The following is a 25,115-nucleotide window of genomic DNA, read 5'->3' on the forward strand; positions in this document are numbered from 1 at the left end:
CAGATGGTGTTTTGTATAGGTCGGGGGAGTAGAGGAGACAGGGAGAAAGTAACAACCAGTCAAGAAAAAAAGTTTGTTGCAATTTCGTACAGCTCTTTAATCCTTTATGTGGCTGGAAATACAAGAAGATTTTATTTATGCATCTAACTTTGGAGCCATACGTTTGTAGGCTATACTGTGGTCAAATTACCTCACTGTTCCTCCTCCGGGCCGTAACCGTACAGTTGGTGAAACAGAAACAATGTTAAAAAGTCATTAGAATCGCTGTGTATGTTGTGTACGTTGACAGGAAGGCGGCTACCAGCCTTAGGTCCAGAGGGACCACTCCGAAGATGCGGTGCGCCGGACGGAGACTCCGTACCAGTAAGAGGAAGTGGCGGAGCTCCTTTGCCTCCGGGCTGGCGGTGCGGACGTCTTGCAGACGCCTGCACACCGTGGCGGCGATCGACGCCTGCGCCCCGTAGAGCGCGTGTGAAGACACCAGCACCGAGAGCAACAGCGATGTGTGCCACACGACGAACACGACCTGCTGCAGCTGGCGGCCTGAGCACAGCAGGAAGCAGACGGTGTGCCACGACGTGGAGACGAGCAGCGTGCCCGTGAACACCGCCAGGAAGCACTGGTGGGCTGCCAGCACCTCGTGGGAGGCGCCGCACACCGCCCTGTAGACTCTGCGCAGCGCGCGGAAGTGAGCCGCGCCTGGATGCGGCCGCTTCACTGCCCTCAGGGTCTCTTCCAGGCATCGCAAGTCATTCGTGACCAGCATGACTAAAATAATGTACTTTGAGACTGCAGCCAGCATGACAACTTGCATAAGAAACATAGAAGCTGTAATGTAAAGACCTCTTTTCTGCAATACATTCCGCACTACAATGCACAGAAAGGGAACAAACGAAGTTACGTATAGAGGTTTGCAGCCAAATGTCACGCGTTTATTAGACGAGTGCTTTAATTCCAAAATTTCAGTGTCTCGGTAAGACAACAGGCTGAGTATTCTCTGGTATCTGCTGGTATTAACGAAGAGATCTGTAGCTACAGGCACAACGGCCATCAGACAAGCTGCTATTGCTGTCCCTGTTAGCCACAGGAACCTAAGGGCAGAAATGTGCTCTTGACCGATGGTCAAGAAGTGTACCACATTTACTGATGCAGCCAAACACAGGACAAGAACGATCGCGGCGTACGCTACAGTGCAAGGTGATTGCCGCAGACAGCAATCTGTAGCGTCCACTGTAAAGGGGGTGAGGCCGATAATTCTGTAGACGGCGTGGTATGGAGCAGCAGTTCGTAACAGGCCACGTCTGTTCATGGTTTCGAGATCTTCTTCCGCACAATGGAGAGCCTTCAAGCCTGTAACACAGAATACATTTGACTTACAGTAACCAAAAAGTAGGTATCTAGCAAACAAAAAGTAAGTAGTCATATTGTGGGATTAAGTCACCATGGACGAGCCAGTCATACAATGGTTGAGGAACGTAAAAAAATGGTTAATAGTGGTACAGGATACCCTGCGCCATGCGACGCACGGTTGCTTGTGGAGTATAGATGTAGATGTAGATACAGGTGTAGATGTAGACTTCTCCACAAATCCAGGTCATATTGGACCTGCCTAAACTTGTTTGAAGGATATTATCCAGTGTCTGTCAGGGTAGAAATAAGCACAATTAATTCAAAATCTTTCTTACTCAAACTAGCGAGGTATTCTAGTAAGGAAAGTAGGAATCTTAGGGCTTAACATCGCGTCGAGGAAGGGGTGACCGGACTCCGGGCCCAAGTCTGGACACAACGTCTTAACCGCGATCGTTATTGGAGTGCATACAACTATCTCGTATTCCTGTCAACCAGGAGCGCAGCCTTCCTGTCATCTTAATTTAGATTGTCCTTTGAAACTTCCTGGCAGATTAAAACTGTGTGCCGGACCGAGACTCGAACTCTGGACCTTTGCCTTCGCCTTTCGCAGAAGAGCTTCTGCTAATTTCGGAAGGTAGGAGACGAGGTACTGGCGGAAGTAAAGCTGTGAGGAGGGGGCGTGAGTCGTGCTTGGGTAGCTTAGTGGCAGCTGGCACGGTAGCTCAGCGTGTTCGGTCAGAGGGTTCGCTGCCCTCTGTAATAAAAAAAACTGAGTTAATCGATTAACAACGAACTTAAACGGATGTCTTATGACGTCCGCCCCGAGCAGGTGCAATGAACAGAAACGAACAAAATGAAAAAAAAGTGGTAGAGCACTTGCCCGCGAAAGTCAAAGGTCCCGAGTTCAAGTCTCGGTCAGGCACACAGTTTTAATCTGCCAGGAAGTTTCATATCAGCGCACACTCCGCTGCAGAGTGAAAATCTCATACTAGATTGTCCTTTGTTTCGCTAAGTCACGTGAGACGAATGCTGAGATGGTTCCTTAAATATGGCGATGGCGCACGAAAGTCCTGCTCCGTCTTTGTAACGCTAGAGTTAACGAAATGTTATATCCTAACCTCTTTTTTATTTTTTTTTAGAGTTTTTCAAAATGTAGAACCATTTCTGAATAGCACGGAAAGCCATGTACCAGTGAACTGGAATGAAAGATACAGAAAGCAAGGACGAAAACGATAAATGGTGGAATGGAGATTAGTTACTTGTTAAAACTAGAAACTGGGTGAGAGCAGTACAAAAGAATAATGACTGCGCTAATGAGGAGTTAAACTTCGCCCGAACAGGCCATTAAGGCCCAACGGGACCGACCGGCCGCCGTGTCATCCGCACCCCACAGAGGTCACTGGATGTGGATATGGAGGGAGGGGCATGTAGTCAGCACATTGCTTTCCCGGCCGTGTATCAGTTTATGAGACCGAAGCCACTACTTTTCAGTCAAGTAGCTCCTCGGTTTACCTTTTAACGGCTGAGTGCACCACGCTTGCCAACAGCGCTCGGCAGGCCGGGTGGTCACGCATCCAAGTTCTAGTCCAGCCTGACAGCGGTAAGCAAAATTATAAAATACTGTTTATTAAAATAAATTTTGGAAACGAACTGGTGCTAGTGACGAAAGTTTCTTGAATAAGAGGACATTATTGGTAGCAAATATTAAGACAGAAGAGAGAGAAATTTTCTAGAATAATAGGCATGGGTACCAGGGTGTATAGAAATGAAATGAAGCCGGATGTATAAACAAAAAAAAAAAAGACCTGTGACGCCACAGAACGATGTTAAAAGTCGAATAAATAAGAAAAGAACCAAATTAAGAAATGAGACAGAATAGAAAGGAAAGAAATTTGTTAGGAAAACTTAACAGAAAAAGAGAGGAACAGGCATCTGTTCATTCAGCCAAAAATAAGTAAACCTGGAAGGTCCGTCAAAGTGAGACTTTAGGCCAGAAAAAGATTATAATTCGTGTAAAAGATTCTCAGCGATGTTGTTTCTCGTATGTAAGCACACATAAAATGAGTACTACGAGGTAAGAAGAGTCTTTTTCAAAAGATGCTGCTGAAGATTCAGAACCTCAACTTCAATTTCGATAAGTGTTAAGATAAACTCTTTAAAAAAGAGGAACGGAAACCGACCCAAGATGGCTTGCTATGGAAGGAAATGGCACCCCACACCATCATTCCTGGCCGGCGGGCCAAATAGCAGGCGACAGTCAGACTGGTTGGGTTGGGGTTGTGGTTGGGATGTTTTTATTGGGTGGGGGAGGGGGGGGAGGAAACCAGACAGCGAGAACATCGGTCTCATAGATTAGAGAAGGACGGCGAAGGAAGTCGGCTGTGCCCTTTCAAAGGAACCATCCAGAGCATCCAGACATTTGCCTGGAGCCATTTAGGACATCACGGAAACCTAAATCAGGATGTCCGGACACGGAATTGAATCGTCGTCCTCCCGAATGCGAGTCCAGTTTGCTAACCACTGCGCCACCTCGCTCGGTGTGTCAGACTGGTATCCCACCGCTATCTGGGGTGTCTCCAGAAGCGTATTCGCTGATTTTCGGGCTCAGCACGAAGCGGGCCTCGTATCTGAAGGTAGTTCACCTCGAGGTAATGATATTCCAGGAGAGATGTACTGGGGTACCGTTTCTTTTCATAGCACTTTGGTTATCATCCGAGGCCCATACAGCACAGCGATACGTCGTCGATATTCTACGTAATGTTTTGTTGCCGTTCATTGGAAGCCATCCTGACTTACATTTCAGCATGATAATGCCCGCCCGACGCGAGGAGAGTTTCTACCGTTTATCTACAGACTTAGTTTTCGAGTTATTTAAGAAAAAAGTACAAAAGTGACCTCCAAAGGCATTCCCGCTCCCACCGGTCATAATTTCTAGTGTGTTGTTTGTGGCTCTCACTCCTGCCACTGTGCAAGAGTTTGCGGCTGCACGAATCGTTTCCCACTTTCGACCTTTTCTGGTCTAACTGACTATCATTAGGCCACCGGCTTAGTCGAGCACCTACCAGTTGTAAAACTGGCGTCAATTCAAATTTTGAATAACACATTTGTGAATTTTAACAGCATCAAATAAACAGCTATTCGTCAGTTTTTCTATCTAACTGCTGTGCTTGTATGGTTTTGAGTTCGGATCGAATTGTCAACGTATTCACTTTCAGCATAACGTTTACGTCTTCGCTTCAACATTCTAAAGGGTACGTTTAAACTAGTAATATTAAAGAAATAGACACCAATGCTACTGGCATAATAGCACAATGAATAGAGGCCAAGAAGGGTCGAATATCGGGAATAGTTCGTGTTGTCGGAAATTTTTGTGCGGTGGTAGAAGAAAGTGCCACGAACAAAATTCTAGAAATCCTGACTGGTTAGGGATGAGGTAGCGGTAGAGGAGCGTTTGAAGGTACTTTTGTAGATTTTTCTTGAATAACTAGAAAACCGTGGCCTCCAGCGGAAACGTGGCCCAGTACAAAACTTGTTGTTGTTGTTGTGGTCTTCAGTGCTGAGACTGGTTTGATGCAGCTCTCCATGCTACTCTATCCTGTGCAAGCTTTTTCATCTCCCAGTACCTACTGGCCTCTATTCATTGTGCTATTATGCCAGTAGCATTGGTGTCTATTTCTTTAATATTACTAGTTTAAACGTACCCTTTAGAATGTTGAAGTATCTTCTGAATCTGTTTAGTGTATTCATCTCTTGGTCTCCCTCTACGATTTTTACCCTCCACGATGCCCTCCAATACTAAATTGGTGATCCCTAGATGTCTCAGAACATGTTCTACCAACCGATCCCTTCTTCTAGTCAAGTTGTGCCACAAGCTCCTCTTCTCCCCAATTCTTTTCAATACCTCCTCATTAGTTATGTGATCAACCCATCTACTTTTCAGAATTCTTCTGTAGCACCACATTTCGAAAGCTTCTATTCTCTTCTTGTCCAAACTATTTATCGTCCACGTTTCACTTCCATACATGGCTATACTCCATGCAAATACTTTCAGAAACGACTTCCTCACACTTAAATAAATACTCGATGTTAACAAATTTCTCTTTTTAAGAAACGCTTTCCTTGTCATTGCCAGTCTCCATTTTATATCCTCTCTACTTCGACCATCCTCAGTTATTTTGCTCCCCAAATAGCAAAACTCCTTTACTACTTTAAGTGTGTCATTTCCTATTCTAATTCCCTGAGCATCACCTGATTTAATTCGACTACATTCCATTATCGTCGTTTTGCTTTTGTTGATGTTCATCTTATACCCTCCTTTCAAGACACTGTCCATTCCGTTCAACTGCTCTTCCAAGTCCTTTACTGCCTCTGACAGAATTACAATGTCATCAGCGAACCTCAACGTTTTTATTTCTTCTCCATGGATTTTAAAACCTACTCCGAACTTTTCTTTTGTTTCCTTTATTGCTTCCTTCTCAACCACTACTTCCCTTTCATACCCCACGACTCTTATAACTGCCATCTGGTTTCTGTACAAATTGTAAATAGCCTTTCGCTCTCTGTATTTTACTCCTACCACCTTTAGAATTTGAAAGAGAGTATTCCAATCAACATTGTCAAAAGCTTTCTCTAAGTCTACAAATGCTAGAAACGTAGGTTTGCCTTTCCTTATTCTTTCTACTAAGATAAGTCGTAGGGTCAGTATTGCCTCACGTGTTCCAACATTTCTACGTAATCCAAACTGATCTTCCCCGTGGTCGGCTTCTATCAGTTTTTCCATTCGTCTGTAAAGAATTCGCGTTAGTATTTTGCAGCTGTGGCTTATTAAACTGATAGTTCGGTAATTTTCACATCTGTCAACACCTGTTTTCTTTGGGATTGGGATTATTATATTCTTCTTGAAGTCTGAGGGTATTTCGCCTGTCTCATACATCTTGCTCACCAGATAGTAGAGTTTTGTCAGGACTGGCTCTCGCAAGGTTGTCAGTAGTTCTAATGGAATGTTGTCTACTCCGGGGGCCTTGTTTCGACTCAGGTCTTTCAGTGCTCTGTCAAACTCTTCACGCAGTATCGTATCTCCCATTTCGTCTTCATCTACATCCTCTTCCATTTCCATAATACTGTCCTCAAGTACATCACCTTTGTATAGACCCTCTATATACTCCTTCCACCTTCCTGCTTTCCCTTCTTTGCTTAGAACTGGGTTTCCATCAGAGCTCTTGATATTCATGCAAGTGGTTCTCCTTTCTCCAAAGGTCTCTTTAATTTTCCTGTAGGCAGTATCTATCTTACCCCTAGTGAGATAAGCCTCTACATCCTTACATTTGTCCTCTAGCCATCCCTGGTTAGCCGTTCTGCACTTCCTATCGATATCATTTTTGAGACGTTTGTATTCCTTTTTGCCTGCTTCATTTATTGCATTTTTTTTATTTTCTCCTTTCATCAATTAAATTCAATATTTCTTCTGTCACCCAAGGGTTTCTACTAGCCCTCGTCTTTTACGTATTTGATCCTCTGCTGCCTTCACTATTTCATCCCTCAAAGCTACCCATTCTTCTTCTACTGTATTTCTTTCCCCCACTCCTGTCAATTGTTCCCTTATGCTCTCCCTTAAACTCTATACAATCTCTGGTTCTTTCTGTTTATCCAGGTCCCATCTCCTTAAATTCCCACCTTTTTTCAGTTTCTTCAGTTTTAATCTACAGTTCATAACCAATAGATTGTGGTCAGAGTCCACATCTCCCCCTGAAAGGTCTTACAATTTAAAACCTGGTTCCTAAATCTTTGTCTTACCATTATATAATCTATCTGATACCTTTTAGTATCTCCAGTGTTCTTCCATGTATACAACCCTCTTTTATGATTCTTAAACCAAGTACTAGCTACGATTGAGTTATGCTCTGCGCAGAATTCTACCAGGCGGCTTCCTCTTTCATTTCTTAGCCCTAATCCGTATTCACCTACTATGTTTCCTTCTCTCCCTCTTCATACTGATGAATTCCAGTCACCCATGACTATTAAATTTTCGTCTTCCTTCGCTACCTGAATAATTTCTTTTATCTTATCATACATTTCATCAATTTCTTCGTCATCTGCAGAGCTAATTGGCATATAAACTTGTACTACTGTGGTAGGTGTGGGATTCGTGTCTCTCTTGACCACAATAATGCGTTCACTTTGCTGTTTGTAGTAGCTTACCCGTACACCTATTTTTTTATTCATTTTAAACCAACTCCTGCATTACCCCTATTTGAAATTGTATTTATAACCCTGTATTCACCTGACCAGAAGTATTGTTCCTCCGGCCACCGAACGTCACTAATTCCCACTATATCTAACTTTAACCTATCCATTTCTCTTTTTAAATTTTCTAACCTACCTGCCGGATTAAGGGATCTGACATTCCACGCTCCGACCCGTAGAACGCCAGCTTTCTTTCTCCTGATAACGACGTCCTCCTGAGTTGTCCTCGCCCGGAAATCCGAATGGGGGACTATTTTACCTCCGGAATATTTTACCCAAGAGGACGCCATCATCATTTAATCATAAAGTAAAGCTGCATGCCCTTGCTTTAAGCCGTTCGCAGTACCAGAACAGCAAGGCCATTTTGGTTAATGTTACAAGGCCAGATCAGTCAATCATCCAGACTGTTGCGCCTGCAACTACTGAAAAGGCTGCTGCCCCTTTTCAGGAACCACACGTTTGTCTGGCCTCTCAACAGCTACCCCTCCTTTGTGGTTGCACCTACGGTACGGCTATCTGTATCGTTTAGGCACGCAAGCCTCCCCACCAACGGCAAGGTCCATGGTTCATGGGGGGGGGGGGCACAAAACTTGACCACATTAAATTTTGTACAGAAGGCTCCTGTTTATTTTTTTCCGTAGGAATACACTAAATTACAGGCCCATATCGTTAACGTCAATATGGAGCAGGATTTTAGAATTATTGTGTGTTCGAATACTGTGAATTACTCGAAGGAAACGGTCTATTGCCACACAGTCAACTTGGGTTTAGAAAACATCGTTCCTGTGAAGCACGACTAGCTCTTCATTCACATGACGTGCTGAGTGCTATCCACAAGGGATTGCAGATTGATTCCGTATTTCTGGATTTCCGGAAGGCTTTTGACACTGTATCACACAAGCGGCTCGTAGTAAAATTGCGTGCTTATGGAATATCGTCTCAGTTATGTGACTGGATCTGCGATTTCCTGTCAGAGAGGTCACTGTTCGTAGTAACTGACGGAAAGTCATCGAGTAAAACAGAAGTGATTTCAGGCGTTCGTCAAGGTAGTGTTATAGGCCCTTAGTTGTTCCTTATCTATATAAAAGATTTGAGAGACAATCTGAGCAGCCGTCTTCGGTTGTTTGCAGATGACGCTGTCGTTTACCGACTAATAAAGTAATCAGAAGATAAAAACAAACTGCAAAAAGATTTAGAAAAAATATCTGAATGTTTCGAAAAGTGGCAGTTGGCCCTAACTAACGAAAAGTGTGAGGTCATCCACATGAACTCGTTAAACTGCGGTTACACGATCAATCAGTCTAATCTAAAAGCCGTAAATTCAACTAAATACCTAGGTATTACAATTACGAACAACTTAAATTGGAAAGAACACAGAGAAAATGTTGTGGGGAAGGCTAACCAAGGACTGCGTTTTATTGGCAGGACACTCAGAAAATGTAACAGGTCTACAGATCTACTAAGGAGACTACCTACACTATGCTTGTCCGTCCTCTTTTAGAATACTGCTGCGCGGTGTGGGATCCTTACCAGATAGGACTCACTGAGTACATCGAAAAAGTTCAAAGATAGGCAGCACGTTTTGTATTATCGCGAAATATGGGAGACAGTGTCAGAGAAATGATGCAGGATTCGGGCTGTAAATCATTAAAAGAAAGGCGTTTTTCGTTGCGACGGAATCTTCTCACGAAATTACTATCACCAACGTCCTCCACCGAACGCGAAAATATTTTGTTGACACTGACCTACATAGGGCGGAATGATCACCACGATAAAATAAGGGGTATCAGAGCTCGTACGGAAAGATATAGGTGTTCATTCTTTCCACGCGCTATACGAGATTGGAATAATAGAGAATTGTAAAGGTGGTTCGATGAACCCTCTTCCAGGCAGTTAAATGTGATTTGCAGAGTATCCATGTAGACGTAGATGTAGACTATTAATTTGCGAGTAGCGAACGGGAGAATATAAAAGTCTCGCGTGTGGTGTTTGAAGGCCAGATGTAGAATCATGGTTTGTATAAAACGACATCGCTAGGAGCAGCTGAATCACCTTGTATAAGTGAAATGAACTAAATATTTAAGTTAAAGGTATCTTAAAATTTTTTAATGTGCTTCTTTTCTTCCGCACAGGAGAGCAAGAATGGATTAGAATTGGTCATCCGAATCAATTGGGTTTCTTGAAAGATTCCAGAAAAAAACACCGAATGGTTTATTCACGATAAGAAGGGTGTGTACTGTGTATTGAAAAGGGGACCTAGAAATGACGGAGAGGCTTCGTTCAACCATAGCTCTCAGTGGTTCACAGCCCCATAACAGGCCACAGCAGCCCTCCCACCCCACCGCAACCCCACACCGAACCCAGAGTTATTGTGCGGTTCGGCCCCCAGTGGAACCACCCCCCCCCCCCCCCCCTCCACCAACTACCCACCCACTCCGGGAACGTCTCATACCAGACGATTGTAACCCGAAATGTTTGTGTGGTTGAGTAATTGTGGTGCTTGCATACATAGAGACAGCGTTTGTACAGCAATCGCCGACATACTGTAACTGAGGCGGAGAAGGGGAACCAGCCGCATTCGCCGAGGCTTATGCAAACCACCTTAAAAACCATCCAGAGGCTGTCCGGCACACCGGAAATCGCAGGGTAGAATCGTGCCGGTTCCCGGCAGTCTTTCCCGCTCGGGATGCAGCGCGTTAGACCGCGCGGCTAGCCGGGCGGACTGATAGAAAGGGTGCAACTGAGGCATCTGGAGAGGCAATCAGTTGCTTGGAACAGTGGGCACTACAGCCGGAGTACTGGAGAAAGCATGGAAATGCGGAAGAGGACTATGTTAGGGGGTCAGAGGATAGCAAGTAGGATAGCATGATGATGATGATGATGATGATGTTTGGTTTGTGGGGCGCTCAACTGCGCGGTTATCAGTGTCCATACAAATTCCCATCCTTTGCTCATCCCAATCTCGCCACTTTCGTGAATGGTGGTGATGAAATGATGAGGACAACGCAAACACCCAGTCATCTCGAGGCAGGTAAAAATCCCTGACCCCGCCGGGAATCAAACCCGGGGCCCCTGCAAGCAGGATAGTAAAGCAAAGCTGCGCCCCATGGCTGTCCGCCTCCGGTGCAGAGCTTGATAAGTCCACCTAAAGCGTCCCCCGATCAGCAGTCCTTACCGTCTGAAGCCGTGGCCGGACTTTGAATGCCTATACAGCATCTCAATTCGAAATAAAGGAATGGATGCTGTCAATTTTATGGTTTTTCTTTGATATATTTCGTAAGTTAAAACATCGAACCAGAAATTATAGATGACTGATGATAAGGTACGAGCTTGAAACGCATTGTGTGATTGTATTGAATTCGATAGTCATTGGCTGCGGTATACATTACTAGTGCCTTACACAGCGACAGAACACAAATGACAAACAAATGAATACTTAAAAATCTTATGAGACCTGCGCTACTCATTAATTTGAAACAGTTGGAAGCAGACGCCATGTCCTCTCATTGAAATTATTGCCACGTCTGAAATGATCAGTACTGCAGTACAGTAGTGCTTCAATTATTTTCGGAGGGATTGTATATAGGAATCGAATAATTACTATAGATTTGCCTTTAGTAGAATATGGAGGCAAGCAATGGAGCAGCTGTATACCTACCTGACAGTTATGGAACGCTGTCACCGAAAGAGAGCAGGCGATGGGCACGGGTGTTATTTAATGCAGCGGAACCTAAATGAAATATTCATACGGCCGTTTCACAGACGGGTGCGATAACTTGAGAAGATTGCGTGATCACCATATATCAAAAAGCAAAAATAATATTCATAAGTTAGAATCTACTGCAGAAACTGTCACATGTTTTGTCAGATACAAAAGGAAAGTTAGTCACGTTTCTACGATTCAAGTGATAACATCGAGCTCGCTTATAGCAAGTATTAATTTTTATTTTGTCCCATATACCTTTTTTGGCCAGAGAAGCTACATAATTTTTAGATCCTGCAAGGGCGTTAAACAAGAGAGACAATTGTACGTCATATGCTTCTTTATTATTAAACAATTGCCGGTCGGAGTGGCCGAGCGGTTCTAGGCGCTACAGTCTGGAACCGCGCGACCGCTGTGGTCGCAGGTTCGAATGCTGCCTCGGGCATAGATGTGTGTGATGTCCTTAGGTTAGTTAGGTTTAAGTAGTCCTAAGTTCTAGGGGACTGATTACCTCAGAAGTTAAGTCCCGTAGTGCTCAGAGCCATTAAACAATTATTGTAATAATTAATACAGTCTTTCAAGCCAAATTATTTAAGCGGTTAAGCCCCTGGGCTCATAACGGGACCAACCAATATCAAATCTCGGCTGAGTCTTGAACTTTTTAGTTTCACGTGGGATCCTTGAAGCGCTGAAAGCGAATGGCATGCCGATTCCTTCCAAAAAGTCGAGGACGGTATCCTGTTACGTCATTTTTCAACATGAGCTATTTTATTGCTCCGTCAATGATAACCACATTGCCGACGTGACATGAAACCTAGATCTTATAAGGGGATCGCGTCTTCTCGTCATCATAAATTTCCGGTGCGTGCGCGCACTTGGGTGCGTGCGTGTGTGTGTGTGTGTGTTTTTTTTGAGTGTTTGGAGCTTACGGACGCTCAACGGCAAGGTTATCAGCTCTCTTACACTCATTAAAACAAACGAATGTGGATAAATTCATTAAAATTACTGCAGACAGTGAGGAGGAGATCTATAAAACCACACTCATTCACTCATTCCCACCTCACTCGCGTTGTATTTTAAAGGTGCTCAGCCAGTTACATTAATTTCTTGGCGGGTGTCGAGCGAGGCACGAGACATTTTGTTGGTGTTGATTCCCGACAGCGGTTGGCGCAACGGAAAGAGTACAGAATACTAATCAAAGGGTCGTGGGATAGAACCCTGGTGCGGACAATTTTTTCAAATTTTACATTATTTACGCTGAAAATAAACCACAATCTTCAATATATCGTATTTCTTATTTTTTCATAAAATACTTGAAAATGAAAGCAAAAGAAAATTTGAGAATATATTTAGAGCTTACAGGATACCGTATTCCATTAGTTCTGTTTTGAGCTTGGAGCAGATGCCGGCTTGCTGTTAACTGTCCGACGAAATAAAACCTTTGATGAAGGTAAAACTGGTTTGTTTTTCTATGTAAACTTAAAGAAAACATGTAGTTCTAAAGACGCCGAGAAAGTTAGTTTCGTCTCTTTTACGGTGACTACGCCTTACAATACTTTCCTTAACATTTATTTATAGATTCCTGGCAGGTGCTTTAAGTACAATCCTTTTCTGGAAATTTAAATTGCCAAAAAAGAAATAGCAACACCAAGAAGGAGTCGTACGACATAAAGGAAAGTTATTAGCCGTGTTCCTACATCAGAAAAAAGATGTTTATTCATTATCGCGCCAATCGCATAAGAGAGGCGCTAGTAGCGCCATTATAATGACGCAAGCGGTTAGCTTTCAATACACCCTGTAACGGTCTGAGTGTTAGTCATGTTTGAGATTGGAAGTGGTGGCTTGATGTTAGTCAAGATTGCCTTTAAGGTGACAAACCCGCCATTGAACTAGGTGGTGTTAAGTGTGTGAAATCTTATGGGACTTAACTGCTAAAGTCATCAGTCCCTAAGTTTACACACTACTTAACCTAAATTATCCTACATACAAACACACACACCCATGCCCGAGGGAGGACTCGAACCTTCGCCGGGGCCAGCCGCGCAGTCCACGACTGCAGCGCCTCAGACCGCTCGGCTAGTCCCTCGTGGCTAGGTCATGTAATAGGTCTACGAGAAGCTGGCGACACTGCAGAAAGACTTGGCAGGAATGTAGCCACTGTACATGACTGCCGGCAGCAGTGATCATGAGATCGTACGGCCTCAAGAAGACTGGGCTCTGGACAGCCAAGTGGCACTATGGGGAGAGAAGACCGTCGTGTTTGGCTTATGGCTCTGATGCATCGTACTGCGTCTGCAGCAGTTTGAGCGGCAGTTGGCACCACACGGACACAACGAACTGGTACAAATCGTTTACGTCAGGGACAACTCCGAGTTAAATGCCCTGTAGCGTACATTCATTCCACTGGCGCCAATCCACCGCCATTTGCGAGATCAGTGGTGTGAAGCGAGAGTCCAGTGAATGGGAGGGTGGAAGTCTGTTGTGTTCTCTGATGAAATCTGATTCACCCTCGGTGTCAGTGCTGGCCGTGCGTGGGTTAGAAGAAGGCCAGCTGGGGGCTTGGAACCAACCTCTCTACGTACACAGAACTACAGTCTGGGGTACCATTTCGTGTGGCAGCGGGAGAATTGTCGTGGTTATCCCACGCATGGTGACTACAAACTTGTACGTCAGTCTGGTGATTCGACCTGTTGTGCTGGCATTCATGAACAGCATTCGATGGTGTATTTCCCAACAGGAACATTCTAGCGCATACACCGGTGATTAATGTACTAACATTTCTCATTGACAATGGCTTATATCGCGCTTGCATTAGCCTGTGATCTCGCAATGTTAATCACCAACAAACGTTACTTTAGCAAATGTAGCCCAGAAATTTCATTATTCTACATGAATTATTTTTTGGTGTTGTGATTTTTTCCCTTTGCCTTTTTTATATCTTTTACAAAAATATTAGTAAGCACCGTACATGCCTATTGAGCATTATTTGCTTTTTTGCATTGTAGGTAATGCAAAAAATGAAAATAAAAAAGGAACAGGTGGACTCGATCCCGTAAGTGGCTCATGCCTTGCTCCACGCTCGCCGAGAATGCATTTTTTTCTCAACTCTTGGGCATCGGGAGCTCCTGCTTCTGTCATTTTCATTTCTGGACCAACCCTGCGCCGGCCGAAGTGGCCGTGCGGTTCTAGGCGCTGCAGTCTGGAACCACGTGACCGCTACGGTCGCAGGTTCGAATCCTACCTCGGGCATGGATGTATGTGATGTCCTTAGGTTAGTTAGGTTTAACTAGTTCTAAGTTCTAGGGGACTAATGACCTCAAAAGTTGAGTCCCATAGTGCTCAGAGCCATTTGAACCATTTGAACCAGCCCTGCATGTATTATAAATTCGGACGAAATGACGAGTAGGCGCGGTCCCCTTGTTAGTCTTACCAGTACAGCGTATGCATGGAAACGGAGAGGCTGCGTCTTCGAATCCCGGCCAGACTACGGAAATTGCAGTCTGCCTTCAATGTAGCCTTCAACACACACCGACGTGAGGACTCGTTGGGCACGACACGTGGTTAGGATTCCACGATGACCTGTAGATCCCGTTTCCTCGGTTGGTTAGTGACACACAAGTCGCCGATGTGACGCCCAGCTAAAAGACTTGCTTCCGGTCACTGAACCATACACAAAAAACCAAGGTAGGAAGATTAAGGTTTAACGACCCGTCGACACGAGGACATAGGAGACGCAACAGACTACGTTAACAGGCTCCTTCGTTACTGGATACCAAATCCATGACTAAAAGAAACAGTGTCAGTACACACATGTTTATTTCTTAGACAAAAATATCACCCTCGCTGCACATGTCAACATGGCTATTATTTTGACAGTCTGATACTAGTGGGAAAAAGAACCTATACAAGCTCACGCCTTAACACATAAGTGTTTCACTGAGGAAGATCGTACTATGTTCATCCTTTAAATCGTCGCACGAACGACAAAGTGGCAGAGTCGAATAAGAAAAGGCCACAGGAAGTGATTGGATACCAGAAGGATTTTATGTAGACTATACGAAAGAACTTGCTATGTATCCTAGGTCTCTTGTGGAGCAAATCGTTAATAGTGATTGGAAGACAGCGCAGCTCTTCCCGCTTTCAAGAACGGTTTTCGAGCAGCTGCACAACACGATAACTTTTTTATGTAGAACTCTGTCATTGTCTTAGCCTAGCCAGTCATAAGTAAAATTTTCGAATATGTCAGGAAAGCTATTTAAGTAATTTTTGTTTTTTAAATCGGTCTATTCCATAAGAACTTTATCAGAACGTATAATCAAGTTTCAAAAAATTTCATTCTCTTCTAACAAGTTCATGTTTATCTACTCTGTGTAATAATTACATGAGCTCTGAGATGTTCCCTAAAGTGTGGTTGTGTTCTGTCAAGGGGTGGCTAAAGCAGATGAGTTACTTGAATATGCATGCTCTTTGTATCTTATTCTTAGTTTCCTGCCTGTCTGAACTATGTAGATCCTGCCCATTACTGACATTTTATTTTGTAAACTACAGATTGTTCAAATATTGGTTCACACTCAGTTATAAGAGTCGAGTGACATGAAAGGGAAGCAGTGGTTGGGAAGGGAGTGAGACAGGGTTTTATCCTCTCTCCGATGTTATTCAATCCGTATATTGAGCAAGCAGTAAAGGAAACAAAAGAAAAATTCGGAGTAAGTATTAAAATCCATGGAGAAGGAAAAAAAACTTTCAGGTTCGCCGATGACATTGTAATTCTGTCAGAGACAGCAAAGGACTTGGAAGAGCAGTTGAACGGAATGGACAGTGTCTTGAAGGGACGATATAAGATGAACATCAACAAAAGCAAAACGAGGATAATGGAATGTAGTCGAATTAAGTCGGGTGTTGCTGAGGGAATTAGATTAGGAATTGAGACACTTGAAGTAGTAAAGGAGTCTTGCTATTTGGGGAGCAAAATAACTTATGATGGTCGAAGTAGAGAGGATATAAAATGTAGACTGGCAATGGCAAGGAAAGCGTTTCTGAAGAAGAGGAATTTGTCGACATCGAGTATAGATGTGACAGGAAGTCGTTCCTCAAAGTATTTATATATAGTGTAGCCATGTATGGAAGTGAAACGTGGACGAGACAAGAAGAGAATAGAAGCTTTCGAAATGTGGTGCTACAGAAGAATGCTGAAGATTAGATGGGTAGATCACATAACTAATGAGGAAGTATTGAATAGAATTGGGGAGAAGAGGAGTTTGTGGAACAACTTGACTAGAAGAAGGGATCGGTTGGTAGGACATGTTCTGAGACATCGAGGGATCACCAATTTAGTATTGGAGGGCAGCGTGGAGAGTAAAAATCGTAGAGGGAGACCAAGTAATGAATACACTAAGTAGTTCAGAAGAATGTAGGCTCCAGTAGGTACTGGGAGATGAAGAAGCTTGCACAGGATAGAGTAGCATGGAGAGCTGCATCAAACCAGTCTCAGGACTGAAGACCACAACAACAACAACCCAGTATCATGCAGTAATTTCGTACGTAACGTGTTATCTGACTGAACCATTATATCATTTCTTTTAAAAGGCTGTTTAATTTTCTCAAAAACATAACCATAATAAGGCAGCCCTGCATATTTGGTGTTTGGTTTCTCATTTATTCTTCCCAAAGTAATTTCAGAGTTATCAGTTTTTCCTTGTCTTTTAATTTCTTACTTCATAGTCTCATTACAATCTGGGGGTCAAATCCATTTCTGTCAGCTACATACTTCAATGTGTGGCAAGTTCTATTTCAAAACTGTCTTCTGATAGTTGTCACATAATCATCCTGTCGAGCAATGAACAGAAAAAAAGCATGCTTGTACTTTTTGGATAACATGAATTATTATTAAGTGTAGTATTCTTAGTAGTACGGTTTCTGTCAATATTGAAGTGATGTCTTCCCTCATATTTTTCGGCCCTAAGGTCCAAGAAATTTATTCCTCTGTTTTCTTCAGTTTCTACATAGAATTTTAGGGAGAGATGCATTGCATTAAATAATTGCTGTAGTGCACGTAAATCATTAGCGTCACCTTCCGTCAAAACGATGGTGTCATCGACATACCTTTTCTATTAAATTATTTGTAATAACTTTCATAATTGATATTAAAATTTTATGTTCAATATCGTCAAGAAAGATACTGATGAGGATGCCTGCAAGACAACTCCCCATGGCAAGGCCATTAGGTTGTTTAAATGACTTCCCCTTAAAACAGAAGTAATTATACGATAACATTGGGGACAACAGTTCATTTCATAATCTGTGGAACATCTAATTTCTTATGTTGCAGAATTTTTTGCCTTACTAGAGCAATGGATTCGTCTACTGGTACATTATTGTATAGTTTTACAACATCAAAAGAATGTAAGGTAGCAGTTTCAGGCATGTGAATCTCATTCAAGTATCTAACTAATTCATCTGTGTTCTTGGTTATACATTATCATGAAAGACGAAATTGTTATTAATAATGTAGGTGAGCTTTTAACAAAGTAAGTAACCGGGGTTATTGATAGAATTGACAATCGGCTTGAATAGTAATCCACAATATATCTTTGGTTGGGCCCTAAGTCTATGTGATTTTCGGTTCATTACATTTATATTCTTTTCTTGAAAATCATTAAATAAGTATTGGACTTAACCTACTTTACATTTCAGGGCTTTATGCAAAGATTCAGTGGGGTCAGTCTCTAATGGAGTAATATTATTAGAATCAAAGGATTCCATTGTTTTCCTAGTGTATTCATTAATGAACAAAACTACAAAGGTTGTTATAGTTATCTGCTTTTACCACTGAGGCCTGAGCTTAAATAAGCCTATTGTTAATATTTTTGTTCAATACGGTATTCATACTTATTGAGTTTATTTTTCTCACTCTCATGGACATGTTGTTTGACAAATTTAGCTACATTACAGGACGAGAAGTTAGCTTTTTCATTGTACCTTCAGCCTGATCATTTAATAATTTTGTACTTGCAAAGAGTTTTTAATATTTTTATCATTGATTAATTGACCTAAGTTATATCTTTGTAACATTTTGACCTGTACATCAGAGAATACAATATTTGTAAGGTTTACTACTGTGTCATAAACTCAAATTCTCATTCAGTATTAATATATGAACACTTCCTAACAAACCGATTTTCAGTTCTCTTTTTACGCCTGTCACTCACAACTCTAATTTAGTATACTGAGCACCTACGCACAGCTTTTCACACTTAACGGAGAGAAATCTTCAAACATAAAAGTAACTTCGGACGTACCTCAAAGGAGTGTTATACGACAATTTTTTAACGAAAGCACGGATATTCTAAAGGACAGTTATCATATTGCCTAGTTTTCAAGACACTTGTAAATGACCTAGTAGATAATGCCGGAATGTCCTTCAAAAGTTTCGCGGATGATTTCATTGCACCCAAACAAGTCGCAACGCTAGACAATTGTGCCGAAACGCAGGAAGATCTGAAGAGGATCGGTGATGGGTTCAGGGGTTTGCAGCTGACCCTCAGTTTAAAAAATTTTAATTATTGCTCATAAATAGGCAGAACTACCCATTATTGTACGATTAAACGATTGCCAATCAATCATAGGTAGCAGTTGCATTCAAAGAACATCTGAGTGTACGCATACGGAGCGATTTCAGGCAGAGTAGCCACATGTAACTAACCGCATGTAAGGTAGATGATAAAGTGAGATACACTGGAAGAATCCTGAGGAAGTGTAGTTCACCCACAAAGGAGGTAACTTCCAAAACCCTGGTTCCACCAATACAAGGGTCGAATGAAAAGTAATACCTCCATCTTTGTTAATTGGGTTTGGATGGAAACGATTTAATAAATCAAATGTAGAAATAATCCAATATTGACTTTACCAGATAATCACCAGCCAATTGGATACATTTCTGCCAGAGATGAACAAGTTTTCTGAAGCCGTCACGGAAGAAGTCGACACTCTGTTTCCGCAACCACAGTCACAGTTCTCTCAATGTCTTCACCAGAAGCAAAATGATGTCCTCGCAGATCGTCTTTCATTATCGGGAACACATGGAAGTCAGACGGTGCTAACTGGTCTGTATGGAGGACGCCGCACGATGGTGAGATTCAGTCTCTGAAGTTCATCTGTGGTGGCACGTGAAGTGTGTGGTTTGGCATTGTTATGCTACAGGAAAACATTTCCCTTTTCCTTTCAGACCCTTGTTAGCCTTTGTTTCAGAGATCGCAGCGTTGTGATGTAGCGTTCTGAGTTTATTGTTGTTCCACGATCATGGAAATCAACATGGATAACACCATTCGCGTCCCAGAACACTGTGGCCATGATTTTTCCAGCTGAGGGTTGCGTCTTGAATTTCTTTTACTGGGGCGATTCTTTGTGTCGATATTCCATAGACCGACGTTTCGTCTCCGGGTCGTAATGGTATACCCATGATTCGTCTCCTGTCACAATTGAATGGAGAAAGGCGTCACCTTCATTCTCGTAACGCGAGAGGAGGCCTGTCAAATTCCAAGTCTGTGCGCTTTCATTTCAGGAGTTAGCATCTGGGGTACCCATCGGGTACAGATCTTCCGATAGCCAAGCAAAGCAATAATGCGACCCACACATTCTTGTGAAATACCGATTGTGCTCGCAATTTCTCTCTGAGTAATATGACGAGCGTCCTGAATCAATCTGTCAACATTTTGCTGGTGAAACTCGGTGGTTGCTGTCACAGGATGTCCAACTCTTTGTTTGTCACGCAGATCAGATGTTCACACCTCAACTTCTTTGAACTTACTCTGCCAACGACGAGCAGTACTCACATCAACACAATCACCATAAACTGATTTAATTCTCTGATTAATCTCTTTTGGGGTACCACCTTCTGCTGTCAAGAATTCAATGACTGCACGTTGCTTAAATCGCATTGACCGACCGTCTGTGCAGGGTTTCATACTTTACTCTGTAACAACACAACCCTTCAATGCTAAGGCTTCCCGCCAAGCGGAGCTTTAGAGAAGAGGCTACGGAACAAGCCAGTACCTGCCACATACCAATGCTGCCAACTGTTGAAGAATTACGAAGATAGAGGCATTACTTTTCAGCCAACCCACGTACTGGAATATTGTTCATCAGTCTGTGACTCATACCATGTAGGTCTGATCGAGGTATCAGAGAAGATCCAAAGAAAAATAGCATATTGTAGGTTTATTTAAGAAGCAAGAAAGCCTCACAGAAATGCTGTCCAATGGCAGACACTGCAAGAAAGGCATTCTTCATCACGGTGTGGTTCACCATCAAAGTTCCAAGATCATATGTTGCTAGAAGTTTCAACAAACAGGAGGGCTGTTCTGAAAGTAAGTTTCGACTGGTCGTGAAATGGGCGAAATGGGGACCAGAGTGACAATCCGATGAAGTTTTGCGCAGATGTGTTGGGCTGTGTCTGTAGTATGCCCGTCGATCGTGGCACGTCCGTCTTGTCAATTCTGAGTGCACAGTGAGCACGTAAAGATGCCTAGGAAACAGTGTCTTCCGCCAAGTATAAGGACCTGGTGAGGGATTTCGCTTAATGTCATACAGCCCACATAACAATCTGTCATGCGTTTCTCCTTCATGACAATTTTCAGCCGCACTCTGCAGGGGCAATGAAGATATCCTGTAATTGACTCGTCCTGAGTTTCGTTTCTGATCATATGAACCGCTGCTGACTATGAAGACAGCTTGGCACAGGCAAAGATCTGTAGACGAGCGTAGAGAATTGGCGGAAAGCACAGGCGGCAGCCTTCTATGACGAGGGTATGGGGAAGTAGGTACAATACTACGACAAATGTCTAAGTCGGAGCGGTGATTATGTAGAGAAGTAGCTGTAAGGTTTAGCTAACTATTGCAAATAAAACATTTTTGATTTTCCCAGTGGTTTCCATTTGGCGAGCAATCGGAATTTACTTTCGGAATAACCCTGGTATGTTGCTTCCTGCTACGTATGTCTCGAGAAAAGACCATGAACGTCAAATTAGAAAGATTCGAACTTATCATTTGCGACTGGAACAGGAAAGAGGGCAGTTGACAGTAGTGCATAAAGTACCCTCCGCTGCACTCCATGATGTGGCTTGCGGAATATTCATATAGATGCGTAAAGGCAGTGCGATGTAAGTGACCAAACCTGAGTCAGAAGTAATTTGACCAACAATATTTTTTGGTAACTGAAGAAAACTTCACAACCCAAGATCGCTAAACAACATTTTATTGGATGACTGGTTTCGACAAAGCTATTCTGTCATCATAGGATCTTATGCTTTATATTACAACATATTGTCCATCAGTGTTACACGTCATTTCACTTTGCATATACACGTCCCAGTTTCATGATCACTATAAATGGGCATGTCAAATGTAAAATATTATCTACAAACATATACATAACTGTATTGGCCCGATTACAAGTGTTCATGTTCACCATCAGCTGCGGACTGGCGACTGATGGAAAATATTTTAAAGCGTAAGATTCGATGATGACACCATAGTTCTGGCGAAACCGGTCATCCAATAGAATGTTTTTTTATCGAACTTGGCTTGTGAATATGTGACACAGAGAAGTCTAAAAAAACAAGAAGCTGGTGGTTTGGACGTGCTAAAATGTCGTGGACCATCTTACGACAAATGGTGTAATATGGCCGACATATGTAAAGGAATCCAATCCAGACTTACGGAAATGTAACAGCTGGCAGAGTTTGTACAATATCTAGCACACTCTTTAAACCTTATGGGAATGTCCAGAATCATTTAGCCTCTTTGGACTTGTACAAAAACTCTGTTTCTTTGTTGGACCCACAACGCAGTGGAAAATAGTACAGAAATGTGCAAAAACCAATTTGAAAGAAAGTAGTTTGTAACACTATTATCGATATTACCTATAATGGTCTTATGTAACTTCTCTGTCTGTTTTTACTTTATGTGATTTCTGTATAACCGTGTCCTTCGATGTAACATCGATGTAGATATTTTATTCACTATTTGTGATAATTTATGTAAATGTAATTGATCTATGTACGTAAATTCAAAAGTAATGTGCTATAAAAGAATGTAAAAGTTAAAGCTTAAATTGCGATACTGGTTCATGCATAGGGAATGTAGGTTTGTAATCATGTAAAACGCTAGGGGGGGGGGGGGGGGGGGTAGAAAAGGTGGATCTGGCGGTAGAACTGCAAAACTCATGTGTGGCTTGAGTCAGTCGGTGGCTAGCAGGAAAAGGGTGAGCATCTTGTGAACTGAAAGAGGCGAGAAGAACTACAAGCTTCGGATACGGAAGTGGCATACTTTGGTTAGCTCTGTACTATGAAAATTCGACGCTAAGAACAGAATTTTCAAAGCTTGTTGCACAGGATGAACCATGGATACTTTTGTCGACTTTTTTGAGAAGCACAGAAGATCGACACTGCTATCACCTCCATCTCAAATTATCAGTCGAGTACTGTATAACTGCATGAACCAGTTATTTGGTTTCGGTTCCAATAACAGGTTAGTGTTCTGTAAACTTCGTGTATTTTATCCTTCGTCATTTACCTAGACAGGGTCCTATCCCAGGTACTACGATGAATCGGAATATTCTATTTTCCTTAACAAAAGTTAATGAACTTTGTGGAGTTTGAAGTATATATTTATTTAGTGAGCATACGTTTTGAAAAAACGCCACGTAGTTTTAATATATAGACGTAAAAAGTTTCAACAAAGTACAATTACTAAGAGAACATTTAAAATATTTGATTCAAACATATTTCTTATTGAAATAACAGTGTTTGCAATTTCATGTGTTATGTAGTTAATAGTGTTTTTCATAATGTGTTGAGACTAAGTGTCCAACCTCGATCTCTGTCTACCGACAGATTATTTTCTGGGACTCCCTGCTAATAGTAGAACCAGATTTAAATGTAATTTTACAATTACAGCAAACAAACTGGCTACAAATATTCAACCTATACTAGATTCAGGTATCACGTGTTCCAATTGAGCTAAATAGTAGGCGGAAGTGAATTTTCCTTGAGAATGCAAATAATAATCAGTATAAAAGATACATTTCCTTCACAAGTATTTCAATAGTAGTATTAACTGACAAAATAACCTCTTGTCCAAGTCAGTAGCGCTCCACAAACAGTAATCATTTACCTACAGTTATCATTAGCTTCCTACTGTAGTGAACGGATAGTAAGTGTTGTGGAGAACCAGTTGTTGCCTCAACGTATTAAGACCCCTTCTGTTTAGTTCAAGTTAAATCACTGATACATTACTTGCAAAATTGTCCCAGTGTCTTGTATTTCATCAGCAAAACAGAAGTTCACTGTCACGTAAAGTCAATTCCAATAGTTAACTCTCTTTATGAACCATGCTAGTACTGGGTACAACATTGCCTAATTAGGTTGGCGACTATTTCCATGTATGTAATTACAGTTTACTTACTCACTAATAGAGCCTTGGTTTGATTCCCGTTTATCTTGCTACTGTTTCCTTTCAATAGAAATCTTTAGGGAAACAAAATTAGTCGGATACCTTACCATTACACACTATCGCGGTCGCAAAATACAAATCCTTTCACAGGACTAATATTATCGACATATCACAACTTTAATAGTAGCCGGTAGTGTTGTACATGGCTTACCTCGTGACAGGACTAGTTGTGCTGTTGAGGGAAGAGTGTTATATGTTGTGGTTGGCAGGAGAGCCAACACCGTGTTACTAGGGGAGGCCGAAAGGCACGCGATTTAGCTCACGCAGGCTGGCGTGAGGCCTGGAACAGGACAAGGAAATTAGAATTTAGAAACAACGGACGTAGCTGGTGGAATACTTAACTTTAATCCATTAATGACGAACGTCGCTCTTGACATTACATGATTCACAGTATCAATAGTAGTAAATGATAATGGCGCCTTGCTAGGTCGTAGCAAATAACGTAGCTGAAGGCTAGGCTAACTATCGTCTCGGCAATTGAGAGCGTATTTTGTCAGTGAACCATCGCTAGCAAAGGCGGCTGTACAACTGGGGCGAGTGCTAGGAAGTCTCTCTAGGCCTGCCGTGTGGCGGCGCTCGGTCTGCAATCATTGATAGTGGCGACACGCGGGTCCGACGTAAAAACAGGTGTTATTCTATTACTGCTTATATTTATTACACTAAAAGTGCACTGTAAAGACGAATAGGACTAAATGATGAGCAGATAACGAAGTCCTCAGAATTTTTAAAACACAAGTACGGTATTTTTTGTTGTTGCCCATACTGTATGAAAACCTGCGGCCACCCCTGATTTTGTTTATTGTTAAATACCTGTAACATTTGCTGTTGTCAGAGTCGTATTTTTGTCTGTCTCATGGCAGATATAACAGGCTTCAGTAGGCAACGATGCAAAAAATGTGACATTTTAAAATAAATCTGTAAGACAAGTTTGTCATTAGCTGTAATTAAAATTTTGCAAAAAAAAAAGAAAAAGAAACTTTACCTTAGAAGTTTCTGCGATGCCAGCTGTAAATAACTGTTTCGTACCTTTTTAAATTAAGCTCAGTTCCTTAAAATAGTTCGCACTTGAAAAGTGTGTCACTCTGTTAGGCACCATTTTAACATATATTATTTAAGCATTAGGTCATTTTTTGCTTTGTCTGTTACAGTAGCCTTCGCTTCCTCGGTCGTTCTTGGCTTCTTCTCGCAACTTTCTTACATATTATTCGGGGAAATAATCTATCTCCACTCATTCATTCAGATGTTCATTCCAGTTCCTCCTACTTTCTTGTATTTCATTAAGGATGTTATTTATATCTGAATTTCAAAA

The 25,115-nt window shown here is 42.2% G+C and overlaps 1 protein-coding gene across 1 annotated transcript; it reads right to left on the reverse strand.

The window, feature by feature from the left end:
- Positions 1-244: 244 nt before the first annotated feature.
- Positions 245-23,998, reverse strand: LOC126342910 (uncharacterized). The gene is made up of 2 exons (XM_050001899.1): positions 23,958-23,998; positions 245-1,350 (listed from the first exon to the last, which is right to left on the reverse strand). Exon 2 carries the CDS (start codon positions 1,307-1,309, stop codon positions 245-247), a length of 1,065 nt encoding a protein of 354 aa, XP_049857856.1. The 5' UTR covers positions 1,310-1,350; positions 23,958-23,998.
- Positions 23,999-25,115: the final 1,117 nt, after the last annotated feature.

This window comes from Schistocerca gregaria, chromosome 1, assembly GCF_023897955.1.
Source record: "Schistocerca gregaria isolate iqSchGreg1 chromosome 1, iqSchGreg1.2, whole genome shotgun sequence".
Classification (NCBI taxonomy): Eukaryota; Metazoa; Arthropoda; class Insecta; order Orthoptera; family Acrididae; genus Schistocerca; species Schistocerca gregaria.